The 24,009-nt window shown below is 43.2% G+C and overlaps 1 protein-coding gene and 1 long non-coding RNA gene across 3 annotated transcripts in view; both read right to left on the minus strand.

The window, feature by feature from the left end:
- Positions 1-24,009, minus strand: part of LOC127489191 (uncharacterized) — a 314,551-nt gene that overhangs the window by 245,060 nt on the left and 45,482 nt on the right. The gene's annotated exons all lie outside the window — the stretch shown is intronic.
- On the minus strand, positions 16,682-18,256 carry KCNS3 (potassium voltage-gated channel modifier subfamily S member 3). Its single transcript, NM_001082652.1, is given in 1 exon segment — positions 16,682-18,256. A coding segment is annotated over 1 exon segment (1,476 nt). The 3' UTR covers positions 16,682-16,780.

Consider the following 24,009-nt stretch of genomic DNA (forward strand, 5'->3'; position numbering starts at 1 on the left):
AGACAGAGGCAAAGGCAGAGAGAGAAATCATCCACTGTGGGTTCAATCCCCAAATGGCCACAATGGCCAGAGCTGGGCCAGAAGCCAGAAGCCAGGAGTTTCTTCTGGGTCTCCCACATGGGTGCAAGGCCCAAATACTTGGGACATCTCCCACTGCTTTCCTTGGTGCATTTTGCAGGGAGCTGGATCAGAAATGGAGCAGCTGGGACTCGAACCAGTGCCCCTATGGGATGTCAGCGTTGCCTGCAGGTGGTGGCTTTACCCCCATGCCACAGCTCCAGTCCCACAAGTGGTTTTTTTGTTTATCTTTTTTAATTTTTATTTAATAAATATAAATTTTGAAATTACAACTTTTGAATTATAGCAGATTTTCCCCCTTTAACCTCCCTCCCACTCGCAACCATCCCATCTCCCACTCTCTCTCCCACCCCATTCTTCATCAAGATTCATTTTCAATTATCTTTATATACAGAAAATCAAATTAGTATATACTAAGTAAAGATTTCAACAGTTTGCACCCACACAGATACACAAAGTATAAAGTATTGTTTGAGTATAAAGTATTGTTTTACCGTTAATTCTCATAGTACAACACATTAAGGACAGAGATCCTACATAGGAAGTAAGTGCACAGTGACTCCTGTTGTTGATTTAACAATTGAGACACTTATTTATGATGTCAGTAATCACCCGAGGCTCTTATCATGAGCTTCCAAGGCTATGGAAGTCTCTTGAGTCCACAAACCCTGACCTTATTTAGACAAGGCCATAATCAAAGTGAAAGTTCTCTCCTCCCTTCAGAGAAAGGTACCTTCTTCTTTGATGGCCCATTCTTTCCACTGGGATCTCACAGAGATCTTTCATTTAGGTCATTTATTTTTTTGCCACAGTGTCTTGGCTTTCCATGTCTAAAATATTTTCATGGGCTCTTCAGCCAGATCCAAATGCCTTAAGGGCTCTTTCTGAGGCCAGAGTGCTCTTTAGGGCATCTGCCATTCTATGACTCTGCTGTGTATCCCACTTCCCATGTTGGATCATTCTCTCCTTTCTAATTCTATCAGTTATTATTAGCATACACTAGTCTTGTATGTATGATCTCTTTGACACTTAATCCCATCATTATGATCAATTATGAACTTAAACTGATCACTTTGACTAGTAAGATGGCATTGGTACATGCCACCTCCCACAAGTGAAGTTTTAAACTGGCACTCTTTATAGCAAAATAGAGCTCCAAATAAAAATGAAGTAACTTGTGGCCAGCACTGTGACACAGCAGGTAAAGCTGCCACCTGCCTTCCTGGTTTCCCATATAGGTGCCAGTTCAAGTCCTGGCTGCTCCACTTCCAATCCAGCTCTCTATTAATGTCCCAGGGAAAGCAGTGGAAAATTGCCCAAGTCCTTGAGCCCCTGCATCCACGTGGGAGACCCAGAAGTTCTTGGCTCCTGGTTTCAGCCTGGCCCAGCCCTGGCCTTTTGAGCCATTTTTGGGAGTGAATCAGCAAATGGAAGACCTCTCTCTCTCTCTCTCTCTCTCTCTCTCTTTCATATAAAATATTTTTTTAGAAAAGTGAGGTAACTTGAACAGATTCACTGTTCAGGGGCCAGAGGGAGTCATTCCATCTCCAGTGAGTGTGAAACAAGGACAAATGAACTTGAAACTGCTGTGAGCAGCATTTGGGCTAAATGCAAGCTGTAAGGTGTGTTCTCTCAGCCTGAGAAGTCTTCAAAAACTGAGAAAATGCAATTCATCTCAGATAATTGGAAGATCTAAGCAGAAATCACTTCCATCACTTTTTGAGGTTCACTGCATTTGAGCAAGTCTTTAGCACATGATTTCTAGAAATTCTTACCTAGACCAGGTGTTCAGAAATGTCAAATATCTAGAAATAATAAATGCTACGCAATATATTCTAAGACTGTATATTTCATAGTATTAAAGAATTACCATTCCTCTTTTAGTTTTATTAATATCATTGCAATTATGTTTAGAAAAAGATGGCTCTTCGGTAAAGACATTTACTGAGATATTTATGGATTAAATGATATGAAGAGACTTGCTTCAAAATAAAGTGGGGAGGAGAGGAAGTGAGTTATGAAAAAGATGGAGTAAGCTTCTTATGAGTTGATAATTGTTGAAGCTGGGTGATGGGCACAAGGATGTATATGCTACCATTCAGCCCACAGTTATGCAGATTTTAAATTTTTCATAATAAGAGGAAGTGGGGAAGCAGGCATTTGAGGCAGTGGTTAACACACTGCTTGAGGGGCCGGCGCCGTGGCTCACTTGGTGAATCCTCTGCCTGCAATGCCGGCATCCCATGTGGGCACCGGGTTCTAGTCCTGGTTGCCCCTCTTCCAGTCCAGCTCTCTGCTGTGGCCCGGGAGGGCAGTGGAGGATGGCCCAAGTGCTTGGGCCCTGCACCCGCATGGGAGACCAGGAGGAAGCTCCTGGCTCCTGGCTTTGGATTGGCGCAGCGCCAGCTGTGGTGGCCATTTATGGGGTGAACCAATGGAAGGAAGACTTTTCTCTTTGTCTCTCTCTCTCTCACTGTCTATAATTCTACCTGTCGAATAAAAAAAGAAAAAAAGAAAGAAAAAAAAAAAAGACACTGCTTGGGACACCTGCAAACCATAGTATAGTGCCTGGGTTCAAGTCCTGACTTTGCTTCCTGTCCAGTTTCCTGCTAATGCATACTCTGGAAGGTAGCAGATAATGATTCAAGCACTTGGGTTCCTGCCATCCACAACTGGGGCTACAGATGGAGATCTAGGCTCCTGGCTACAGCCCGGCCCACCCCTGATCTGTCTCTCCCTCTCCCAGTCTCTCTCTCTCCCTCTCCCAGTCTCTCTCTCTCCCTCTCCCTCTCCCTCTCCCTCTCCCTCTCCCTCTCTCCCTCTCCCTCTCCCTCTCCCTCTCCCTCTCCCTCTCCCTCTCCCTCTCCCTCTCCCTCTCCCTCTCCCTCTCCCTCTCCCTCTCCCTCTCCCTCTCCCTCTCCTTTATCTTTCTCTCTGTGCATGTGTATGCGCATGTGTGCATGCACCTTTCAAGCAAATACCTAGAAGCAGACAGACAGCCAGACAAGGAGACAGGGCTGTGTTCTCCAGATCTTGTCTCTATGTCACTGAGTGATTTCAGGTAATTCACTAATTCACTCCTTTTCCTCATCTATAAAATGGGGAGGGGGAGGCAGTTGACTTCCTAGGCCCCTCTGAGCTGTCACATCACCTGGTTTTAGCTCTAGGACCCACATGCCTTGCGGCTCTCAGCTTACCCTCTCTCCTGAGTCCCAAAAGGCCTTGGCATTCTTCCTGGGAAGCACAGTAACAGATGCTGAGAATAACCAAAGGTTAAGCCACTGGGCAACTTCAAAACAAACCAAAATCATGTATCAGTTGATGCTCCAGAGGCCTTTCACCCAACAACACTCACGGTATCCCAGGGGCTTTTGTTCCTTGCCACCAAACAAAAGAAGATACATGAACCTTTGCACATGTTTCTAATAACCTAAATTTTGAGGTGTCTAATTCACCAGACCTCCAGCAACAAGAAATAAAACCTCATTGGTTAGGCTTCCTCTGATAGCAAAGTTAGATAGCAAGCTAAAAATCAGGTTTTTGCTATGCAGAATTATAACAAAATTAGAGGAGAACCAGCCAATTTGTAAGAACAAAGCAGATTACCTAAGTGTCAGATCTAGAAAGCATTCCAGGGGCCAGTGCTGTGGTATAGCGGGTAAAGCCGCTGCCTGCAGTGCCAGCATCCCATATGGGCGCTGCTTTGAATCCCGAATGCTCCACTTCAGATCCAGCTGTCTGCTGTGGCCTGGGAAAGCAGTGGAAGATGGCCCAAGTCCTTGGGTCCCTGCACCCACAAGGGAGAACCAGAAGAGGCTACTGGCTCCTGGCTTCAGATCGGCACAGCTCCAGCCATTGTGGCCAGCTGGTAGAGTGAACGAGCGGATGGAAGACTTCTCTCTCTCTCTCTTCCTCTCCTTCTCTCTGTGTAACTCTGACTTTCAAATAAATAAATCTTTTTTAAAAAAGAAAAAAAAAAGAAAGCATTCCAACAATCGTGCTCCCATCTGATCCCAGAAAGCAAGCTCAGAGAGGGGCAGCCTGGTTGTGGTCACACAGCTAGTGAGCTGTGGTGCTAATGCTAAATGCCCAGGCTCACTGATGTCCACTTCTTCCTTCAATCAGACATCACAAGTTTGCCAAAGAACTTGAGCAACACCAGTTTTGCTAACACAAGGCAAACCCTTAAAATTAAATTGAGCCAGACTGAAACTGCTATTATCCTAGATCAAAAATGATCAATATTGGTGGTTCCCTATGGTGCAAATCACCCTTTTCTGAAAACAAAAGCTCCTCTAGTAACTTTAATCAACTTCTACAAACTAGAACAGTATAGAAGCCCCAAGACAACAGCCCACTGAGACCCTCTAGACAGGAACAACAGAAAGTGCTCTCTGTAAAATCAACACACGGGGGCCAGTGCCGTGGCTCAATAGGCTAATCCTCTGCCTTGCGGCGCCGGCACACCAGGTTCTAGTCCCAGTTGGAGCGCCGGATTCTGTCCTGGTTGCCCCTCTTCCAGGCCAGCTCTCTGCTGTGGCTCGGGAAGGCAGTGGAGGATGGCCCAAGTGCTTGGGTCCTGCACCCCATGGGAGACCAGGATAAGCACTCAGGCATGTGCAAAAGCAACTGAAAGACTACATACCTCTGGCAATAAATAAATAAATAAATAAATGAACACACAAAATCTCAAGAGCTACCTGTGTCAGCACATCTGAACCTGCACGGGGTAGGTAGGGGAATCAGCACAGCTAAAGAGGAAAGATCCTTGACCCAAAGCAGGGTGGTCTGCAAAGAGGGAGAAAAGAGAAGCCAGAGGCAGAGATCAGCAAGCCCTGTGTGACTGGGAGGTGGAGTCTAGGGGATAACGGACTTCACCTGTCCAGCGGAAGTGAAATGGCATCCCTAACACTGAAGCCAACTCACCAGGCTTTCAAAGACTGATGCTCCCAACAGCTCAGGCAGCACCTCCTCCAAGAATCCTTCCTTCCATTCTCTCCATATCGTTCTCTCTCTCTGATATGTATGTATTTTCTGTTAGCCTAAATGCCCCCTGAGAGCAAGGACAGAGTCTCATCCCTCTCTTTCTAGTGCCTGCCCAGAACACCTATCCCTGCAAGCGCTCAAGCCATACTGAAAGGAAACAAGAGGAAGCTGGAACCAATCCCAGGGCAGAGGGACTGGGAAGGAGAAAATCAGCCTTGTTAGGATAGGTCATAAGTCAACCAATGGCCTCCCAAGTCACTGTGAAGAGCAGCTGCTGAAGATGACAGAACAAATCTAAAGACCAAGAAGGAGGAGAGAAATCACAGGGAAGTAACAAAGAATTTGAAAACATCATACAACTCCCCGAAGTGGTCTGGTCCTGCTCAAATGGACCGCAATGCCCAGGACTGATTGACACACACACACACACACACACAGGTCATGGCAGAAGTTATTTGACACATTTCTCTCCTGCCACTCAATGGCCCAATCCCGTCTGCTTCCCTGGGAAGCAGACATTTAACCATCAATTCAACCTTTCCTCAAAGAATCCGCAGCCTTTCAGCCTGTGAGAACGAACAAGAGGAGCCGGCATGGCTGCGGGAAAGCCGAGCAGCAGAGGTGAGGCTATGCTTTGGATTCAGTTTGAGTGTGCCTAAAGTTGCAGGTGTGGGCAGCTTGATCCTCAGTGGGGCAGTGAGGCACTGGAACCTGTGAGAGGTGGGGCCTCGGTGAGGCTCTCAGGTCACTGGGGACACCGCCCCCTCCACTGACCTCCAGCAGTGAATTCTCTATGGAGCAGGCTGCTATACAAGCCTGAGCCTGAGCCCTGAGCCTCCTTCCAGCTTCCTGCTTCTAGATGTGCTCCTTCTACAACTGCTTCCATCATTGCCATCTGCCCTGATGCGACACAGCCAAGAGAGCCCTCACCAGAGTACAGCCAATGCCAACACCACACCCTTGGACCTCCAAAACTGTGAGCTAAATGCACTTCTGTATAAAGTTACCCTCCCTTGGGGTTTTTCATTAACATGGTGCAAAGTGAGCACAAGTAAACATAGCAAAGCGCTGTGTTTTGTCACCAAAAATCTAGTGATGTGGTCTGGATTTTAACTAAAGGGACTGGAGTGAGGAGAGGCTGGCAGAGAGATGTGAAACAGAACAAGCCTAGAGGATAGCCATCACCACCACCACTCATATGAGACCCAAGTGGATACCCAATTCCCAGTCAATTCCAACGGCAGACCTTGCCATTCAGCACCCACCAGCTGAGATATTTCCAACTTCTTGTAGGGTTTCTGCTCTGTGCCCTACTCGGTGTCCTCAAAAAAAGGCCCCCAGCAGCTGCTCCAGCTTCAAGGACATTCTGGAAGCTTGCCTCTGTAAACAAATGTGTCTGAAGTCTTCTTCAAGCATGGAAGGTACGCTAGTCCTCATTTCCCCTGTGGCTCTTGTACTGGGAAAAGCAAAGTTGCACAGTGCTTCTAGCTCTTTATCCCTTCAGTAGCATTCTGTTCTGCTGTTTCCTTAAGTGCACTTCTAATCTAACAGAGCAGGAAGCAGTGACAAGTAGAGGCTCTGGGGTCTGAAATCCAGGGTTCATTCCTTAAGTGTGAACATAAGCAAGCCATGCTTCCTCATCTTAAAATGGGGACAGTAATAAACCCTCACTGCTGTGGGTGTTGTGAGCCATAAAGGAGATGACACAGGAAAAGCACTCACATCAGTAGCTCATTACTGCTCTTCCTATTGTTAGTGCTCTGTGAGCAGTCTTTAGTTAATTCACTAATAAAATCTGTCCTAAAACAGGATCCCAATTTTTATTGCTATGGCCCCAAACCAGTGTTTATGCCAATATAAAAATGCATTTGAGGCCGGTGCCGTGGCTTACTTGGTTAATCCTCCGCCTGCAGCACCGGCATCCCATGTGGGCACTGGGTTCTAGTCCCAGTTGCTCCTCTTCCAGTCTGGCTCTCTGCTGTGGCCTGGGAAGGCAGTGGAGGATGGCCCGAGTGCTTGGGCCCCTGCACCCACATGGACGACCAGGAGGGAGCTCCTGACCCTTGGCTTCAGATTGGTGCAGCACCGGCCATGGTGGCCATTTGGGGAGTAAACCAATGGAAGGAAGACCTTTCTCTCTGTCTCTGTCTGTGACTCTACCTGTCAAATTTTAAAAAAAGTGCATTTGAGAGAAGTACTGGGCAGGGTTTGATACATACCTATGTAATGAACCCTCCAGATGAATAAGGGACCACACAGCCTGTTTTGTGATCTCTTCCTCAGAAGTCAAGAACTACCTTCTTCTGACAACTGCAGACAAGCCTTTCTCCCAGTGAAGTACATCTCGTAAGCCTAAAAAGTTGGATAATAGATCCATGAGGCTCTTCCACTCAAAGGGCACAGAGGAAGACCACTGCAGCCAGCCTGACAGCAGGAGACACCATCACCACACATCTCCAAAATGAAGACGTTAGCTAAGTCTTCACCACATGGGACAAAACTGCTCTGTCACGGCTTGAAACTGACTATCCATGTCTTCTTTCACTGTGAGGGATTTCGACATAAGACACAGCTATTATCATCTCCACGACATGCTATGCCAGCAACTATAAAATGAGCCAACATGTTTAAACGCTGTGGAGGTTATAAGCTTTATTCCTCTGGACATAATGAATCACATCCCCATGTTTGTACATTCACCTCTCCTCCATTCACTGAATGTGTCTCAGTCTCTTTGCGTGTGAAGGTTTACTCTGCTCAGTGATATTTGCAGATAATGAGCACATCCTAACAGTATAAATTACTATAAAATTTTAAAAATGAGGGTTTCCATGAAGGCGGAATAGCAACAGGGCTATTTTTCCTGATTTATGCAGAATGAAATTAATATAAAAAAGTAGAGAAAGTACACTCTCAGGGTAAAGCTCCAGGGGAAACAGCAGTGGGAGATCCTGCAAAAGCAGTAGAAATGGCCTGAACCTGTGTGGAAAGTACAGACACACAACCAAGTACAGCGAGACAACAGAAGACCCAGCAGCTTGGATCCCAGAAAGGTGGCGCCTGCCCTGGCAAACCAGGTGAGATCGGACTCCACAGGACTCTGCTGCTGTTGATACAATGGGAGGGAGAGCTTAGTGAACTGCACCTCTTTGAGTCCAGACAGGTTCCCTCAGGACAGCAGGGCAACTGCTCACCCAGTGGTAAGCTTAAAAAAAAAGCACTGTGTCTCTCTCTCCCTTCCTCCCTCCAACATCAACCTACAGCCAGCAGTGGGAGGGCTGGCACCATTTTTGGACATAGGCATGTGGCAGATGCCCCAGCTTGTGTGTGCACACCCAGCAACTGTTGGGATCGCCCTCCACCCAGTTGGTGGGGGCACCCACAGCAGTGCAAGAGCAACTGATGAGGATGGTCTCCATTGCACCAGCTGTACCCACCTGGCAATAGGAGGGGGAGGGAGCCATGCCTATGGCCGAGAAGTGCCACCGGCAAGACTTTCTTACGTACTCAGCACAACTGTGAAATGAGCAGGGCTGCAGCTGGCAGGTATTGTGCACGCCTATATTCCAGAGACCTTACCAGAGAGAAAAGCCTGCGTACCCCACTGGCATCCAATCTGGTTGGGAAGACGGACTCAATCCAGGGGGTGGAACACACATGGATAGCAACCCTGGAAGCACCTCAGTCCCCTACAGTCAGGATGGGCTAGCAGGGTGGAGTGGCTCCACTTGCACTACTTGACCCTGAGAGTCCTGGGTGCTAAGACTGAGAAAACACAGTGACTGTGTGAGAGGAAGCAGGGTGTAGCTGGGTTTGGGGCAATCACAGAGTGCTTCGGCGCACTCTTAGAGTTCCTTGGTTGCCTAGAGTAGCTCACAGCAGAGGGAACGGCACTCACAGGAAGGCTGTGCAAATCATATGTGTGCTTCATACGTAAGTGCAGATGAGTGTTGAACACAATGGGGGCTAATACTTGGGCACTCCTCAGCTTGGAGGAAAAGGAGTGGTTGCACCAACAGAGGTGACCATTCCTCTCCATCTAGTTAACCAGAGGAAACTCACAATGCCCAACTTGGCGTTACCCCAGATACTCATCCCATCCTGGAGCACTGACCAGAGCTCCTGGGCCACACCCACCACACACGTCTTGGTATTCCCTGAAAAGCATAGACATTGCACTAAGCCACAGAGGCACAGCTCAAAAAATAAAAAACCATCAGAGGAAGAAAAATTCCACAAATATCTAAAACTAAATGCAAAAATTCAAGAAACAACAATAAGGAATTCACTATGACCTCTGCAAAGGAGTACAATAACATTTCAATAGTAGAATGTGAAGATGAAGAGATGCTGGAAATGGAATTAAAAAACTAATCATAGTATTACTCAAAAGGAATCAGAAGCATAATTCACAAGCTAAAGAAAACTATATATGATATGAGTGAAAATTTTTTCCATGAAATCAAGATTTTAAAGAGAAATCAAAATGAAATATTGGAAATGAAGAATACAGTAGATCAAATAAAAATTCAGTGGAAAGCCTAAACAATGGACCTGGTGAAGCAGAAGACTATCTGAGCTAGAATACAAATCTCTGGAAAGTTTACAGTTAGACCAAAAACAAGAATAAATTAGAAAACTTAAAAACAGTGTTGGAGATATATGGGATACTATCAAATGACCCAACATATGGGTCTTAGGAATGCCTGAAGGAGTGGAAAAAGAGAAGGGAATAGAAGGCCTACTTGGTAAAATAATTACAGAAAAGTTCCCTAACTTGAAAAAAGAAAGGAAAACCAAGTACAGGAAGCACACAGAACTCATAACAGATATGACCAGTAAAGATCTTCACCACAACACACTGTAGTGAAACTTTTCACAGTGAAGCATAAAGATTCTAAAATGTGCACAAGAGAAATGCCAGTCTGCCTTCAAAGGATCTCCAATTAGAATTACAGCTTACTTCTCATCAGAAAACCTACAGGCTAGAAGACAATGGCAAGATGTAGTCCAAATATTAAGAGAAAGAAAATGTCAACCTAGAATACTGTACCCTGTAAAGCTTTATTTATGAATGGAGGTGAAACAAAGGCTTTCTATAACAAAAAAATGAATTTGTCATCATGTGTCCAGCATTACAAAAGATGCTAAAGGATTTGCTTCACACAAAAACACAGAAAGAAACCCAACATCATGAAAGAACGCAAAGACAGAAAATCCCCCAGTAAAAATACAAAAGAAATCCAAAGTAAATGATAGCAATATTCACAGAAAAATGGCAGGCCCAAGTAGTTATTTATCAATAGTTACCTTGAATGTAAATGGCCTCCACTCTCCAGTTAAAAGATACAGACTGACCAATGGATCAAAAAACAAGGCCCATCTATTTGCTGCCTGCAAGAAACACACCTCACCAACAAAGATACACATAGACTGACAGTGAAAGGATGGAAAAAGGTACACACATGAATGGGAAAAAAAAAAGGCAGGTGTAGCTATCATAGCATCAGACAAAATAGACTTTAACACAAAACTTCAAAAAGACAAAGAAGGACACCATGTAATGATTAAAGGATCAATACAACAGAATGATGTGACTATAACATCATTATAGTACCTGGCTATCTAAAAGATCTGTTAATGGATCTAAAAGGAGATCTAGACTCCAATATAATATTAATAGAGGATTTCAACCAGAGAGAAAATCAACAAAGAAACAACAGATGTCCTAAACAGCACTCTGGCCTCAGAATCAGCCCTTAAGGCATGCGGATCTGGCTGAAAAGCCCATGAGAGTATTTCAGGCATGGAAAGCCAAGACATCTGGGGGGGAAAAAAAACCCTAAATGAAAGATCTCCGCGAGTCAGATCCCAGTGGAAAGAACGGGTCATCAAAGAAGGAGGTACCTTTCTCTGAAGGGAGGAGAGAACTTCCACTTTGACCATGGCCTTGTCTAAATATGATCAGAGTCGGTGAACTCAGGGGGCTTCCATAGCCTTGGCAGCTCATGACAAGAGCCTAGGGTGATTACTGAGGCCATAAACAAGAGTGTCAATTTGTTAAGTCAACAACAGGAGTCACTGTGCACTTACTCCTCATGTAGGATCTTTGTCCTTAGTGTGCTGTACATTGAGATTTAATGCTTTAACTAGTACTCAAACAGTATTTTTCACTTTATGTTTCTGTGTAGGAGCAAACTGTTGAAATCTTTACTTAATGTATGCTAAACTGATCTTCTGTATATAAAGAGAATCGAAAATGAATCTTGATGTGAATGGAAGGGGAGAGGGAGTGGGAAAGGGGAGGGTTGCGGGTTGGAGGGACGTTATGGGGGGGAAGCCACTGTAATCCATAAGCTGTACTTTGGAAATTTATATTCATTAAATAAAAGTTAAAAAAAAAAGAAAGAAACAACAGAGCTAATTGACACTATGGACCAAGTGAACCTGATATCTACAGAACTTTTCACCCCAAATTGCAAAATATACATTCTTCTCAACAGTGCACAGAACTTTCTCCAAGATATACCATACACTAAGCCATAAAACAAGTCTTTGCAAATTCAAAAAAAAAAAAAACAAACAAAACAAAACAAAACAAAATGCACCTTCTCTGATCACAATGGATTGAAATTTGATACCAACAACTCAAGAATCTCAAGAACATATATAAACATATTAAGACTGAACAACATGCTCCTAAGTGAATAGTGGGTCATAAAATAAACAAAAGAGAAATTTTAAAAATTCTTGAAACGAATGAAGATGACAATACCTCATATCAAAATTTACGTGATAGGGGCCGGCACTGTGGCACAGTGTGTTAAAGCCCCAGCCAACAGCGCCGGCATCCCATATGGATGCCAGTTCTAGCACCGGCTGCTCCTCTCCCAATCCAGCTTTCTGCTATGGCCTGGGAAAGTGGTGGAAGACAGCCCAACTCCTTGGGCCCCTGCACCAGTGTGAGAGACCCAGAGGAGGCTCCTGGCTCGTGGCTTTGGATCAGCTCAGCTCTGGTTGTTGCAGTCATGTGGGGAGTGAACCAGCAAAATGGAAGATCTCTCTCTCTCTCTCTCTCTCTCTGTAACTCTATCTTTCCAATAAATAAAATAATTCTTTAAAAGAAAAAAACTTATGGGATATAGCAAAACCAGTGTAAACAGGGATGTTTATATCAATAGGTGCCTACATCAAGAAACTGAAAAGTCACCAAATAAATAAGCTGTCAAGGCATCTCAAAGACCTAGAAAATAAAACAACCAACCAAACCTCAAATTAGTAGGAGAAAAGGAATAATTAAAATTAAAGAAGAGGGGCCAGCGCCATGGTGCACTGGGTTAATCCTCTGCCTGAGGTGCTGGCATCCTATATGGGCACAGGGTTCTAGTCCAGGTTGCTCCTCTTCCAGTCCAGCTCTCTGCTGTGGCCTGGGAGGGCAGTGAAGGATGGCCCAAGTGCATGGGCCCCTGCATCCACGTGGGACACCAGGAAGAAGTACCTGGCTCCTGGCTTCGGATCAGCGTAGCTCCAGCTGTGGCAGCCATTTGGGGAGTGAACCAATGCAAGGAAGACCTTTCTCTCTCTCTCTCTCTCTCTCTCTCCAACTCTACCTGTCAAATAAAATAAAAATCTTTTTAAAACATTAAGAAAGAAAGAAACAAAACTGCAACAACAACAACAACAACAACAAAAAAACACACAAATGATCAATGAAATGAAGAGCTGGGTTTTTCAAAAAATAAAAAAATTGACACAGCATTGGCCCAAATCAACAAAATCAGAGATGAAAAAGGAAATGTAATGATAGATATCACAGAAATGCAAAGAATCATCAGGAATTACTACAAAAAGCTATAGGCCAGCAAATCTGGAAACTGAAGAAATGGATATATTCTTGGACAAATACAACCTACTTAATCCACTATTGGTGGGATGTAAGCCATGAAGACACAACACCTAAACAGAACAACAACCAAGATAGAGATCAAATTAGTAATAAGTACCCTTACAACAAAGAAAACCCGAGGTCTTGATGGCTTCACTGCTGAATTCTACCAGACATTTAAAGAAGAACTAATTCCAATTTTTCTAAAACTATTCAAAATAATTGAAAGGGAAGGAATCCTCCCAAACTCCTTTGATGAAACCTGTATTACCTTAATTCCTAAGCCAGAAAAAGACACAACAAAGAGAACTATAGACCAATATCCCTGATGAGCATAGATGCAAAAATCCTCAACAAAATACTAGCCAATCAAATCCAACAACACATCAGAAAGATGATTCGCAGGACCAAGTGGAATTTATTACTGGTATGCAGGGATGGTTCAACATCCAAAAATCACATTAACCACATTAACAAGCTGAAGACCAAAAACAATATGATGATAAAATAGATGCACTTAAAGCATTTGACAAAATTCAACAAGCTTTTATGATAAAAACCTTTTAAAAATAGGGTATAGAAGGAACATTCCTCAATATAATCAAAGCAATTTATAACAAACCCACAGCCAGCATCCAACTGAATGGGGAAAAACTGGAGGCATTCCCATTAAGATCCAGAACCAGACAAGCATGTCCATTCAGATCACTGCTATTTAATATAGTGCTGAAAGTTTTAGCCAGGGCCATTAGACAAGAAAAATATATCAAAGGGATACAACTAGGGAAGGAAGAAGTCAAACTATCCCTACTTGCTGCTTCTGATTCTATATATAGGCAACCCAAAAGACTCCACGAAAAGAGTACTGGAACTCATAAAAGCGTTTGGTAAAGTAGCAGGGTATAAAATCAACACACAAAAATCAATAGCCTTGGTATACACAGACAATGCTATAGCAGAGAAAGAACTTCTAAGATCAATCCCATTTACAATAGCTATAAAAATATAAATACCTTGGAATAAATTTAACCAAGGATCGCTTCTTGGCCTTTTGCTATGATCAAGTGTAACCAAGGATGTCAAAGATCTCTACAATGAAAATTACAAAACATTAAAGAAAGAAATAGAAAAAGACATAAAAAAGTAGAAAAATCTTCCATGTTCATGTATTGGAAGAATCAACATCTTCAAAAGGTCCATACTACTACTGAAATAAATTTATAGATTCAATGTGATACTAATCAAAATACTAACAACATTATTCTCAGATATAGAAAAAATGATGCTAAAATTCATGTGGAAACACAAGAGACCCCAAGTAGCTAAAGCTATCTTAAGCAACAAAAATAAGGATGGAGGCATCAGAATACCAGTCCTCAAGACATACTACAGGACAGTTATAATCAAAACAGCCTGTTACTGACACAGAAACAGATGTGAATACTAATGGAGCAGAATAGAAACTCCAGAAATAAATCCATGCATCTACAACCAACTTATATTTGACAAAGGAGCAAAAATCAACTCCTGGAGCCAAGACAGTCTCTTCAACAAATGGTGCTGGGAAAATTGGATCTCCACATGCAGAACTATGAAACAAGACCCCTACCTCACACTTTACACAAAAATTCACTCAAAACAGATCACAGACCTAAATCTATAATATGATACCATCAAATTACTAGAGAACATTAGGGAAACCTTACAAGACATTCGCATAGCAAAAGACTTCTTGAGAAATACCCCAAAAGCACAGGCAATCAAAGCCAAAATTAACAAATGGGATCACATCAAACTGAGAAGCTTCTGCACTGCAAAAGAAACACTCAGCAAAGTGGGGAGGCAATGAACAGTATGGGAGAAAATATTTGCAAACAATGCAACTGGCAAAGGATTAACTTCCAGAATCTATAAAGAGCTCAAGAAACTCAACAACAACAAAACAAACAATCCAATTAAGAAATGGGCAAAGGACATGAACAGACATTTTTTCAAGAGAGGAAATTCAAATGGCCAATAGACACATGACAAAATGCTCAGAATCACTAGCCATCAGGAAAATGTAAATCAAAACCACCATTAGGTGTCACCTTGCCCCTATTAGAATGGATCTCATACAGAAATCAACAAATAACAAACGCTGGCAAGGATGTGGGGAGAAAGGAATCATAATCCACTACTGGTGGGGATGTAAAATGGTATAGCCACTGTGGAAGAGAGTATGAAGATATCTCAGAAAGTTGAATATAGATCTACAATATGACCCAGCCATTCCACTCCTGGGAATTTATCCAAAGGAAAAATAATCAACATATGAAAGAGTTATCTGTATCCCCATGTTCATCTCAGCTTAATTTACAATAGTTAACATATGGAATTAACCTAGATGTCCATCAACAGAAGACTGGATAAAGAAATTATGGTATATATACACTGTGGAATACTACTGAGTGGTTAAAAAAAATCCTGTCATTTGCAACAAAATGGAAGCAACTGGAAACCATTATACTTAGTGAAATAAACCAGTCACAAAAATACAAATACTATATGTTCTCTCTGATCTGTGGTAACTAATAGAGTACTTAAAATGTAATCTATAGTAGTGAAACTGGCACTTTGAGATGTGATGATTTTGAACAGCATTTGCCTTGACTGTCAGGGAACAATGTTTTTCTTATTTATTTTTGTTCCTTACTTCTTTTTTTTTCTTCATGCTAATGGGTGAGCTCTCTACTTATTGTGGGGTTAATCTTGTGAGCATAAAAATTAACTGAAAAGTGATCTCTGTAAAAAATAAGAATGGGAAAATAAGAGGGAGGAGGAAGAAAGGCATGAGTATGAGTGGGAGGGAGTAGGGGGGTAAGAAGCACCATGTTCCCAAATCTGTATATTAAATGCATGAAGTTGTATTCTTTAAACAAAATAAATTTAATAAAAGAATCTATAAGATTAAAAAAATGAAGCTATTTCAAATAGTTCATGGGGAAAAACAGAATTAAAAATGCATTTATTTTGATAGAAAAAATTTTAATCCATGCACATTCTAATAATACACATTTTCCATGAACTTTTTGAAGTCCCTGCATGTGACCTAAATACCTACAACTATTTATACTGTACAGTACAATTGAATCATAGTCATGTCCTTCCATTTGCCAACAACCATCACCACCAACTCTACTGACCAAATGCACTAGCATATTATAGCTGTATGTACAAAATTGTACAACACAGAACCAACATAAAGTCAGAACTCTTGATAATCCAAAAAGAGCATTTCCCTACCAAGCAAATTTTATAAGCATACTGAAAATACACTTACTCAAAATAAAAACACACAAGAAGACATTCTCCATACTCAATTAGGAAGTTTATTAGGTTCCTAATTTCCATGTCTAGAACTTGAACATGGATTTACATGCATGGCCTCATTTTGTGGATCTTACATGCATGTAGTCTTCTGCCAGCTGGACCTTTGACTCTACTTGTCAGTAGTTTGTAGTTAGCTCAATGTGAGTAAATGACAAACAAAGAATGACATATAAGCCATAGCAACAAATCCCACCCAATAGCATGTACAATTTTTTCCCCAAAAACCATTATCACAACTCTCTCCTGTAAAAAATAAATTTCAGCACAAGGCATTTAATTGACTTCACTGAGAAAAATAAAGATAACTCTATCAGTTTAGAATTCAGCAATGAATGTCCAACTATGGCTGAAAGGTACACCCTGAGAATTAAATGATTTTAACGAACCTATTAAGGTTTATAAAGCTGTGTTAACCTAATGTCGGGAAGGGACACAAGATACAGGCACAAACATCCCTGCTCATTTTGCTGTGCAATTCTCCAAGGATGCAGTGTTATAAACGTCCTCATTGTCTTCAATGCTCGATGCATCTGTGGAGTCAGGATCGCTCACCACAATGCCCACAGAAGACAAACTGGTGATGAAGGCGTGCACCCGCTGTGCATAAAGATCCCTAATGTTAAAGTAAGGTAGCTCAGGACACTTCTCTGGTGGGTCCTCACTGCACTGGTCTACATCAATGTCCTTTTGCTTCTGGTAGTACTTGGAAAACTTGTTGAAGATGATGGTGATAGGCAGGGCCACCACCAAGATGCCACAGATGATGCACGTGCTGGCAATGAGCTTCCCGGCCAAGGTGACCGGGTGGGTGTCTCCATAGCCAACGGTAGTCATGCTGATAGTAGCCCACCACCAGCAAATGGGGATGCTGGTGAGGCTGGATGTGTGGTCATCTTTCTCCACGGAGTAGATGAGCACAGAGAAGATGGAGATGCCCACAGACAGGAAGAGAAGCAGCAGCCCAACTTCATGGTAGCTATGTCTCAGCGTGGCCCCTAGAGACCGAAGTCCTACAGAGTGCCGGGCAAGCTTTAGAATTCGGAAAATTCGCATGAGCCTAAGGATCTGGACCACTTTGCCCATGTTCTCAATGTCTTCGCTCTCTTCCTCCTTGGTGTCTACTGCCAACGTGGCATAGAAAGGAATAATGGAGACAAAGTCTATTATGTTCAGAGGATTCTTCCAGAATTTTTTTTGACAGGGAGCAGCAACCAGCCGGACAGCAAGCTCCCCAGTGAACCAAGCGATACATGCAATCTCCACACCTTCCAGCACTGGGTCATCCACCTCTCCATCCTCATTCTGAAACTCTGACATGCTGTGGACACACATGGCCACGATGGAGGCCAGCACCACACTCAAGGAGGAGATGGCAATCAGCTTGGCAGACAGGCAGTAGGCTGGGTTCTCCATCCGAATCCAGATTTTCTTCCGGAGCTGACCAAATCGCAGCTGGTCAAACTTCTCCAGCTCTTTCTCAAACACAGAGGATTCTTCAAAGGAGGTGTCGGTACTCACGTCATTGCTTTTCTGGTCCCAGTCCTTCTCATGGTTCTCCTCCTTGCGTTCTTGGTAACGGTTGCTGCAGCAGGAGTCAATGAAGAGCTCATTGATGCCCCAGTACTCAATCTCCTGACAGAAGGAGAACACACACAGCTCCTCCATGACATGCAGCTTCCCTGTGTAATAAAAATTCAAAACGTATCTGAACAGGGAAGGGTTCCGATCAAAATAGTACTCTTTATCAGCCACACTGTAATCATCACACAGCTCCAAGATGGCCTCTTCGGAGTGGCAGGTGAGCAGCTTCCCTAGGCGAGTATGAGGGAAGCGCAGGAGGGTGCTCTGGTCAACAGACTGCTTAAAGCCCCCCACGTTCAAGTTGACAAGTTCCTCGTCTGGTCCAGGGCGATGGAAAAACTCACCAAACACCATGGTGGGTCCGGGAGGCAGAGTACTGGCTGGGATGGGACCCGAGAAAGTTCACACTGCACCTGCAAGCAGCACAAGATGGTATTAGCACTCTGTGCCTTCATGCTGGGCCAAGCTTATTTTTATTCTGCCCTTTCCAGGGTGATGGGCTACAGGAAAAGAAAGTAGGAAATGCCATAAATATGAATGCACTATTACACATTTTGATGAGAAGAAAATCAACACGAAATGGGTTTAAAAATAACTTGGGCTTGTGTATCTGTTTTAGGAAGGATTGCAATATAATATTTATGATCTCTAAATTACTTTTTCTCTATTTATTAAGCATCTAAAATTTATCTCCCACCCTTCCACTGCCCTCTAAAACCATACATTTTGGATCACTTACACAACATAAGCATCTCCACAGTCTCGGCTACAAGACTCTCCCCGTGTGGGATGCTCAGCTCAGACCTAAGACACTAGGAGCTCCCACCGTGCCGCTCAGCCCTCCCTGTCCCCAGGGTTAGCCATGTACCCTCAGAAACAGCTCTCTCCTCTACCCTGTGTATCACTCCCAATCCGCACACCACGAGGCTCAGAGCACCACTCCCACAGGATGTGGGCTTCCCCTCTGCTCCAATGAATTACTCCTTAAAGGGAAAGCTCTGTTCTCTGTTTGGACAGGGACAGTCCAGATGCTATAATTATCCCCTAGTCCTTAAGTACCCTATATCTTAAAGATAGCATTACACTCAAGGGATGGTGTTTCAGGTACATGGCCTCAAAAAGAAACTGACTTAGGAAAGCCTTTTTAAGTTGATTGCATTATCAGATTCCCGACATCAACACACTCCTCTCCCATCTCCCCCCTCCCTTCACGGTCTCCGGCATAGCCCTCTCTCTGATTTTCTCTCCAAGGATAGTCTGTACCAGTTAACCACACAGGCTGTTTTAGTTCCAACACTAACCAGGATGTGCCAGATCCATTTCTCAGAGTGAGAATAACAGGATTTGACCATCACCAATACAATGATGCTTCCTCAGAGCAGAAGGTCCAGATAAAAGAGGAGGCTTTCATATACGGAGTCCCCACCGCATACTATTAGAATGCCTTGCTCACATTATGTCATTTAATCCCTCCAACACTGTAAGGCAGACACACAGAAAAAGATACTCAGAGGGGATGTGTCCAAGAACGCACAATAGGCAAAGGCCAGAGCCAAGATTTAAACTCAGGTGAATTAACTCCACAGCCTGTGTTCTCTGCACTACATACATTCTCCCCACACTTCTTCTTTCCCTTACTGTGATGCAATCATCCAAGGTGGGAATGGCTATTCTATGTGTCAATTTAGCACCTTTGGGATTATTGAGAAAAGAGAAGCATGGTGACAGGCAAGGCCACTAAAGGGTCTTAATCAACAAGACAAGCCTTTTAAAAAGGCTCCATTGAGGGGGCCAGCACCGGGTGCACTAGGTTATTCCTCTACCTGCGGCGACAGCATCCCATATGGGCGCCGGGTTCTAGTCCCATTTGCTCCTCTTCCAGTCCTGCTCTCTGCTGTGGCCCAGGAAGGCAGTGGAGGATGGCCCAGGTGCTTGGGGCCCTGCACCCGCATGGAAGACCAGGAAGAAGCACCTGTCTCCTGGCTTCGGATCGGCGCAGCGCCGGCTGTAGAAGCCATTTGGGGAGTGAACCTATGGAAGGAAGACCTTTCTCTCTCTCTCTCTCTCTCTCTCTCTCTCTCTCTCTCTCTTTCACTGTCTAACTCTACCTGTCAAATAAAAAAAAAGAAAGGCTCCATTGCAACTTGCTCTTCTGTCCTCCCACCATGTAATGGCATAGCCTGAAGCCCTTGCCACACTCCCAGCTTCCAGATCCATAAGCAAAACAGACTTCTTTCCTTTCTTAATTACCAAAGAAAAGACAGACAGAAAAACCACACTGATAGCAGGGGGAATGGGTGGATCTCAGGAGGGAAAGACCAAGGCCAAGGAAACAGGACTGCAATACAACATGCCAGAGGAGGCAAGGACCCAAACTCACAGAGCCATGGTGTGTGTAAAGAGGAAGTGACAAACTCAAAAGAAATTTATAAAGTTGATAGGACTTGGTGACTGATTGGAAAGAAAGGATAGGACATAGAAAATCCAGAGGAGAAGGCATTTCCTTGCCTGCATGAGTGGATGGGCAGTAACATATTTTTTCCCCTTTATGCCTATAGAAAGTAAGACTTTTTTTTCCCTTTATGCCTATGAAAAGCCAAGGCCATCAGCAAGAAAAGATGCCCCCTCTGAAAAGGACACACAAGAGGTCACAGCCTTAAAATACAGTCTACCGCCTTGCACCCCAGGAGGAAATCTATAGCCATAAAGAATACAGAACATTTGCTCTTGAGACATCAAAACTGAATGTGCCATGTCCCATGAAACCAGAGACTATAGCATAGCTTGATGTACCATTTAACAGACTAGCTGATCTCTTCAAAGGACTTGATTTTCCGCCTCTGCTTTCTATTTTTAGCTTGATATCTTCTCGGAAGATCCTCAATCAGAGCTCTCACTTGGTCCAAATATTTGTGGTACTCCAGATCTCTGAAAGCAAGCGCATGCTCATGGCAAACAGAGTAGGAAAATGTTCCAAGGAACGAGTTTAGCTAAGCTTGTGTTGAGACTTTAATGGAAGTTATCCTCTGGTGGATTATTGTTGATCTCCATGGCAAGGCTGGAAACCCACAGTGATAAAAAGTCAGCATCTGTCTCCGTGAGTCCATCTGCAGATGACATCACACCATCACAGGGTGTGTGATCTGTCTCCCAGTCTCTCAGCAGTAACTTTCAGGTAGAACACTGTTAACCATGTTACTACCCATCTCATCAGTCCTCCCACTCTGCCACCCTGCATTTTATTCACTCTGCATCAGTGAAAGGCAGCCTGTTATGAGGTGTAACAAAGTGTAATCATAAAAGCAACACATAAGACTGGGCTTCTTGCTGTGGGGCCTGCAGAAGAGAGAAAAAGAAAGCATCCCTGTCTGAATCAAATCCAATGCGCCCTCTCAGATTCATCAAGTCACTGTGGCCAGCATCTCAGCGCTGGTTTCCTGGCTGCGTCTGCCCCACAGCAGCCAGCTGGGGGTTAGGGAGAAAGGAGCTCCCACCTTTACAAACTGCAGGATGCATTGCTGTATGCAGCCAGTCCCTGCCAATTGCAAAACTCCCTATACCATTTGCTCCTCACTCCTACCCTGCTTGGCAGATGAGGGAGCAGGATTAGAAGGGATGAGTGGGCATCATTCAGCTACAAGGGTTGGAGACCAGGGCTCCTTATGCCAAGCTCAGGACTCTCCACTCCACAGCATTCCTCAGCTGACCTATGCAAAATCACATAAAGGAAGCAAGATACTGAACATCATTATTTCCAAGATTAAGCATTTATTCAACAGATTTCCATTTACTCCTTTCAGAAAACATTTACTGGATCAAAGACATACCTACATATGCTTATATATTTATAGTTTATACATTCAGGAGTATGTAGAAACATACTCAGAAATGTTCATGGAGGGACAGGCTTTTGAAACAGTGTAGTTAAGATGACATTTGGGACACCCACATCCCATATTGGAGTACCTGCATTCAAGTCCCAGCTTCCTACTAATGCACATCTTGGGAGGCAGCAGGTGATGGCTCAAGTACTTGAGTCCCTGTCACCCATGTGGGAGATCTTGATGGAGTTCTAGGCTCCTCATTTCAGCTTGGTCCAGCCCTGGCTATTGTAGATATTTGGGGAGTGAACCAGCAGAGGGGATAGCTATCCTTCCCTCAACCAGCTTTCAAAAAATACATTTTTTTAAGATTTATTTATTTATTTGAAAGTCAGAATTACACACAGAGAGAGAAGGAAAGGCAGAGAAAGAGGTCTTCCATCCACTGGTTCATTCCCCAATTGACCGCAACAGCCAGAGCTGTGCTGATCCAAAGCCAGGAGCCAGGAGATTTTTCCACGTCTCCCATGTGAGTGCAGGGGCCCAAAGACTTGGGCCATCTTCTACTGCTTTCCCAGGCCATAGCAGAGAGCTGGATCAGAAGAGGAGCAGCCAGGACTCGAACTGGCGCCCATATGGGATGTCAGCACTGCAGGTGGCAGCTTTACACACTACGCCACTGTGCCAACCCCCCAAAAATACATTTTTTAAAAAATTTACATGTTCATAGAAAATTAAATTAAAAAATAAAGCTTATTTTAGTATAAAAAATTTGAAATTGATGCATAATTTTTTCATATTTTTCATGAACTCTTTGAAGCCCAGAAGAGAAAAATGACTATCATGTATTTTGCATGGATTTAAAATTTTTTCACATCAAAATAAAATTTTAATTCCACTTTTCCATGAACTGTTTGAAGTACTCTCATATATATTTATGGCAGTGATTTCCAGGATATTTTAGCCAAGTAGGAGAAAAGTAGCAAATTGGAGGACACTGTCTAGAGCATGCTATTTATATAAGGGTTAATTCTGACTATACACACATATACATACAAGTATATGTATGTAAATGCATGAGTACTCATCTAGGTATGTATATTTGCTTATATACATAAAAAGAAATGGTGGAAAGCTAAATAAAAATCTATTAAAATGCTTTCCAATGTGGGAAGAAAAGGAACACTGTATAGGGAATAGTGCCGAAAGTGGGACTGAGAACCAGGTAAATGCTTCATTTAATTATGAAAAAAATTATGTATGTATTCATCTATTTTCTATTGCTAATAATTGAGTGCCACAGATTGGGTAAGTTATAAAGCAAGGAGGTTTATTTTAGCCCATGGTTCTAGTCCAAGGTCAAGGGCCCACACCTCATGGCAGCCTTGCTGCCAGTATCACCACATTGCACAGGACATCCCGTGGTGAGAGACAGGAGTATGTGTGTATATGCCCCGATCTCTCCCCCTCTCCCTATAAAGTAAGAAGTATTCAGCAGTGGGGATTCCACCATCATGACCTTATTTAATTCCAAATCATTTCCAAAAGTCCTCACCACTCAACATCCAAAGAGATCAAATTTCTGACCTTTTAGTATCTCACAATGGGATTTGGTTTCATCACATGAAGCCTTGGGGGCCACACTGAAACTATATCCAAACCATAGCAATGAAATAATAATGAAAAAGGCATTCCTTAACAATTAAACCTCACTGTGTATCAGTTGTTGCCTTCACCTCAGGGAGATTAATTATTTCAAGGTATTTTTAAAATCATAATTTTTTTAAAATGTATTTATTTATTTGAAAGGCAGAGTTACAGAGAGAGGGGGAGAGACAGAGATGTTCCATTTATTGGTTCACGCCTCAGATAGCTACAATAGCTCTGGGTAGAAGCAAGGAGCCCTGAACTCCAGCCTGGTCTCCAACGTGTGTGGCAGAGACAAAGCACTTCAGCCATCTTCTGCTGCTTTCCCAGGTACACAGTGGAGGGCTGGATCAGAACACAGACAGCGGCTTCACCTGCTGTGCCTCAATGTTGGCTCATAAAACATAATAATTTGGCAGTATATCTAGTGGTATATACCTTAGGACAAAAAAATTACAGAAATATTTAAGTATTTTCAGGAATCATATTGGTAAAATTATTCTCAGACTTTTATACACACATACAAGATAAAGGAAATAAACTGATAGGCTAATGTCATTAGGAACCCAAGATTTGGGGTACAAAATAAAAGAAACAGAAGTATAAAAATCAATAATAAAAAAAAAACAGTGATCCTGA

Source organism: Oryctolagus cuniculus, chromosome 2 (assembly GCF_051225735.1).
Source record: "Oryctolagus cuniculus isolate XC-2025 breed Fujian yellow rabbit chromosome 2, ASM5122573v1, whole genome shotgun sequence".
Lineage (NCBI taxonomy): Eukaryota > Metazoa > Chordata > Mammalia > Lagomorpha > Leporidae > Oryctolagus > Oryctolagus cuniculus.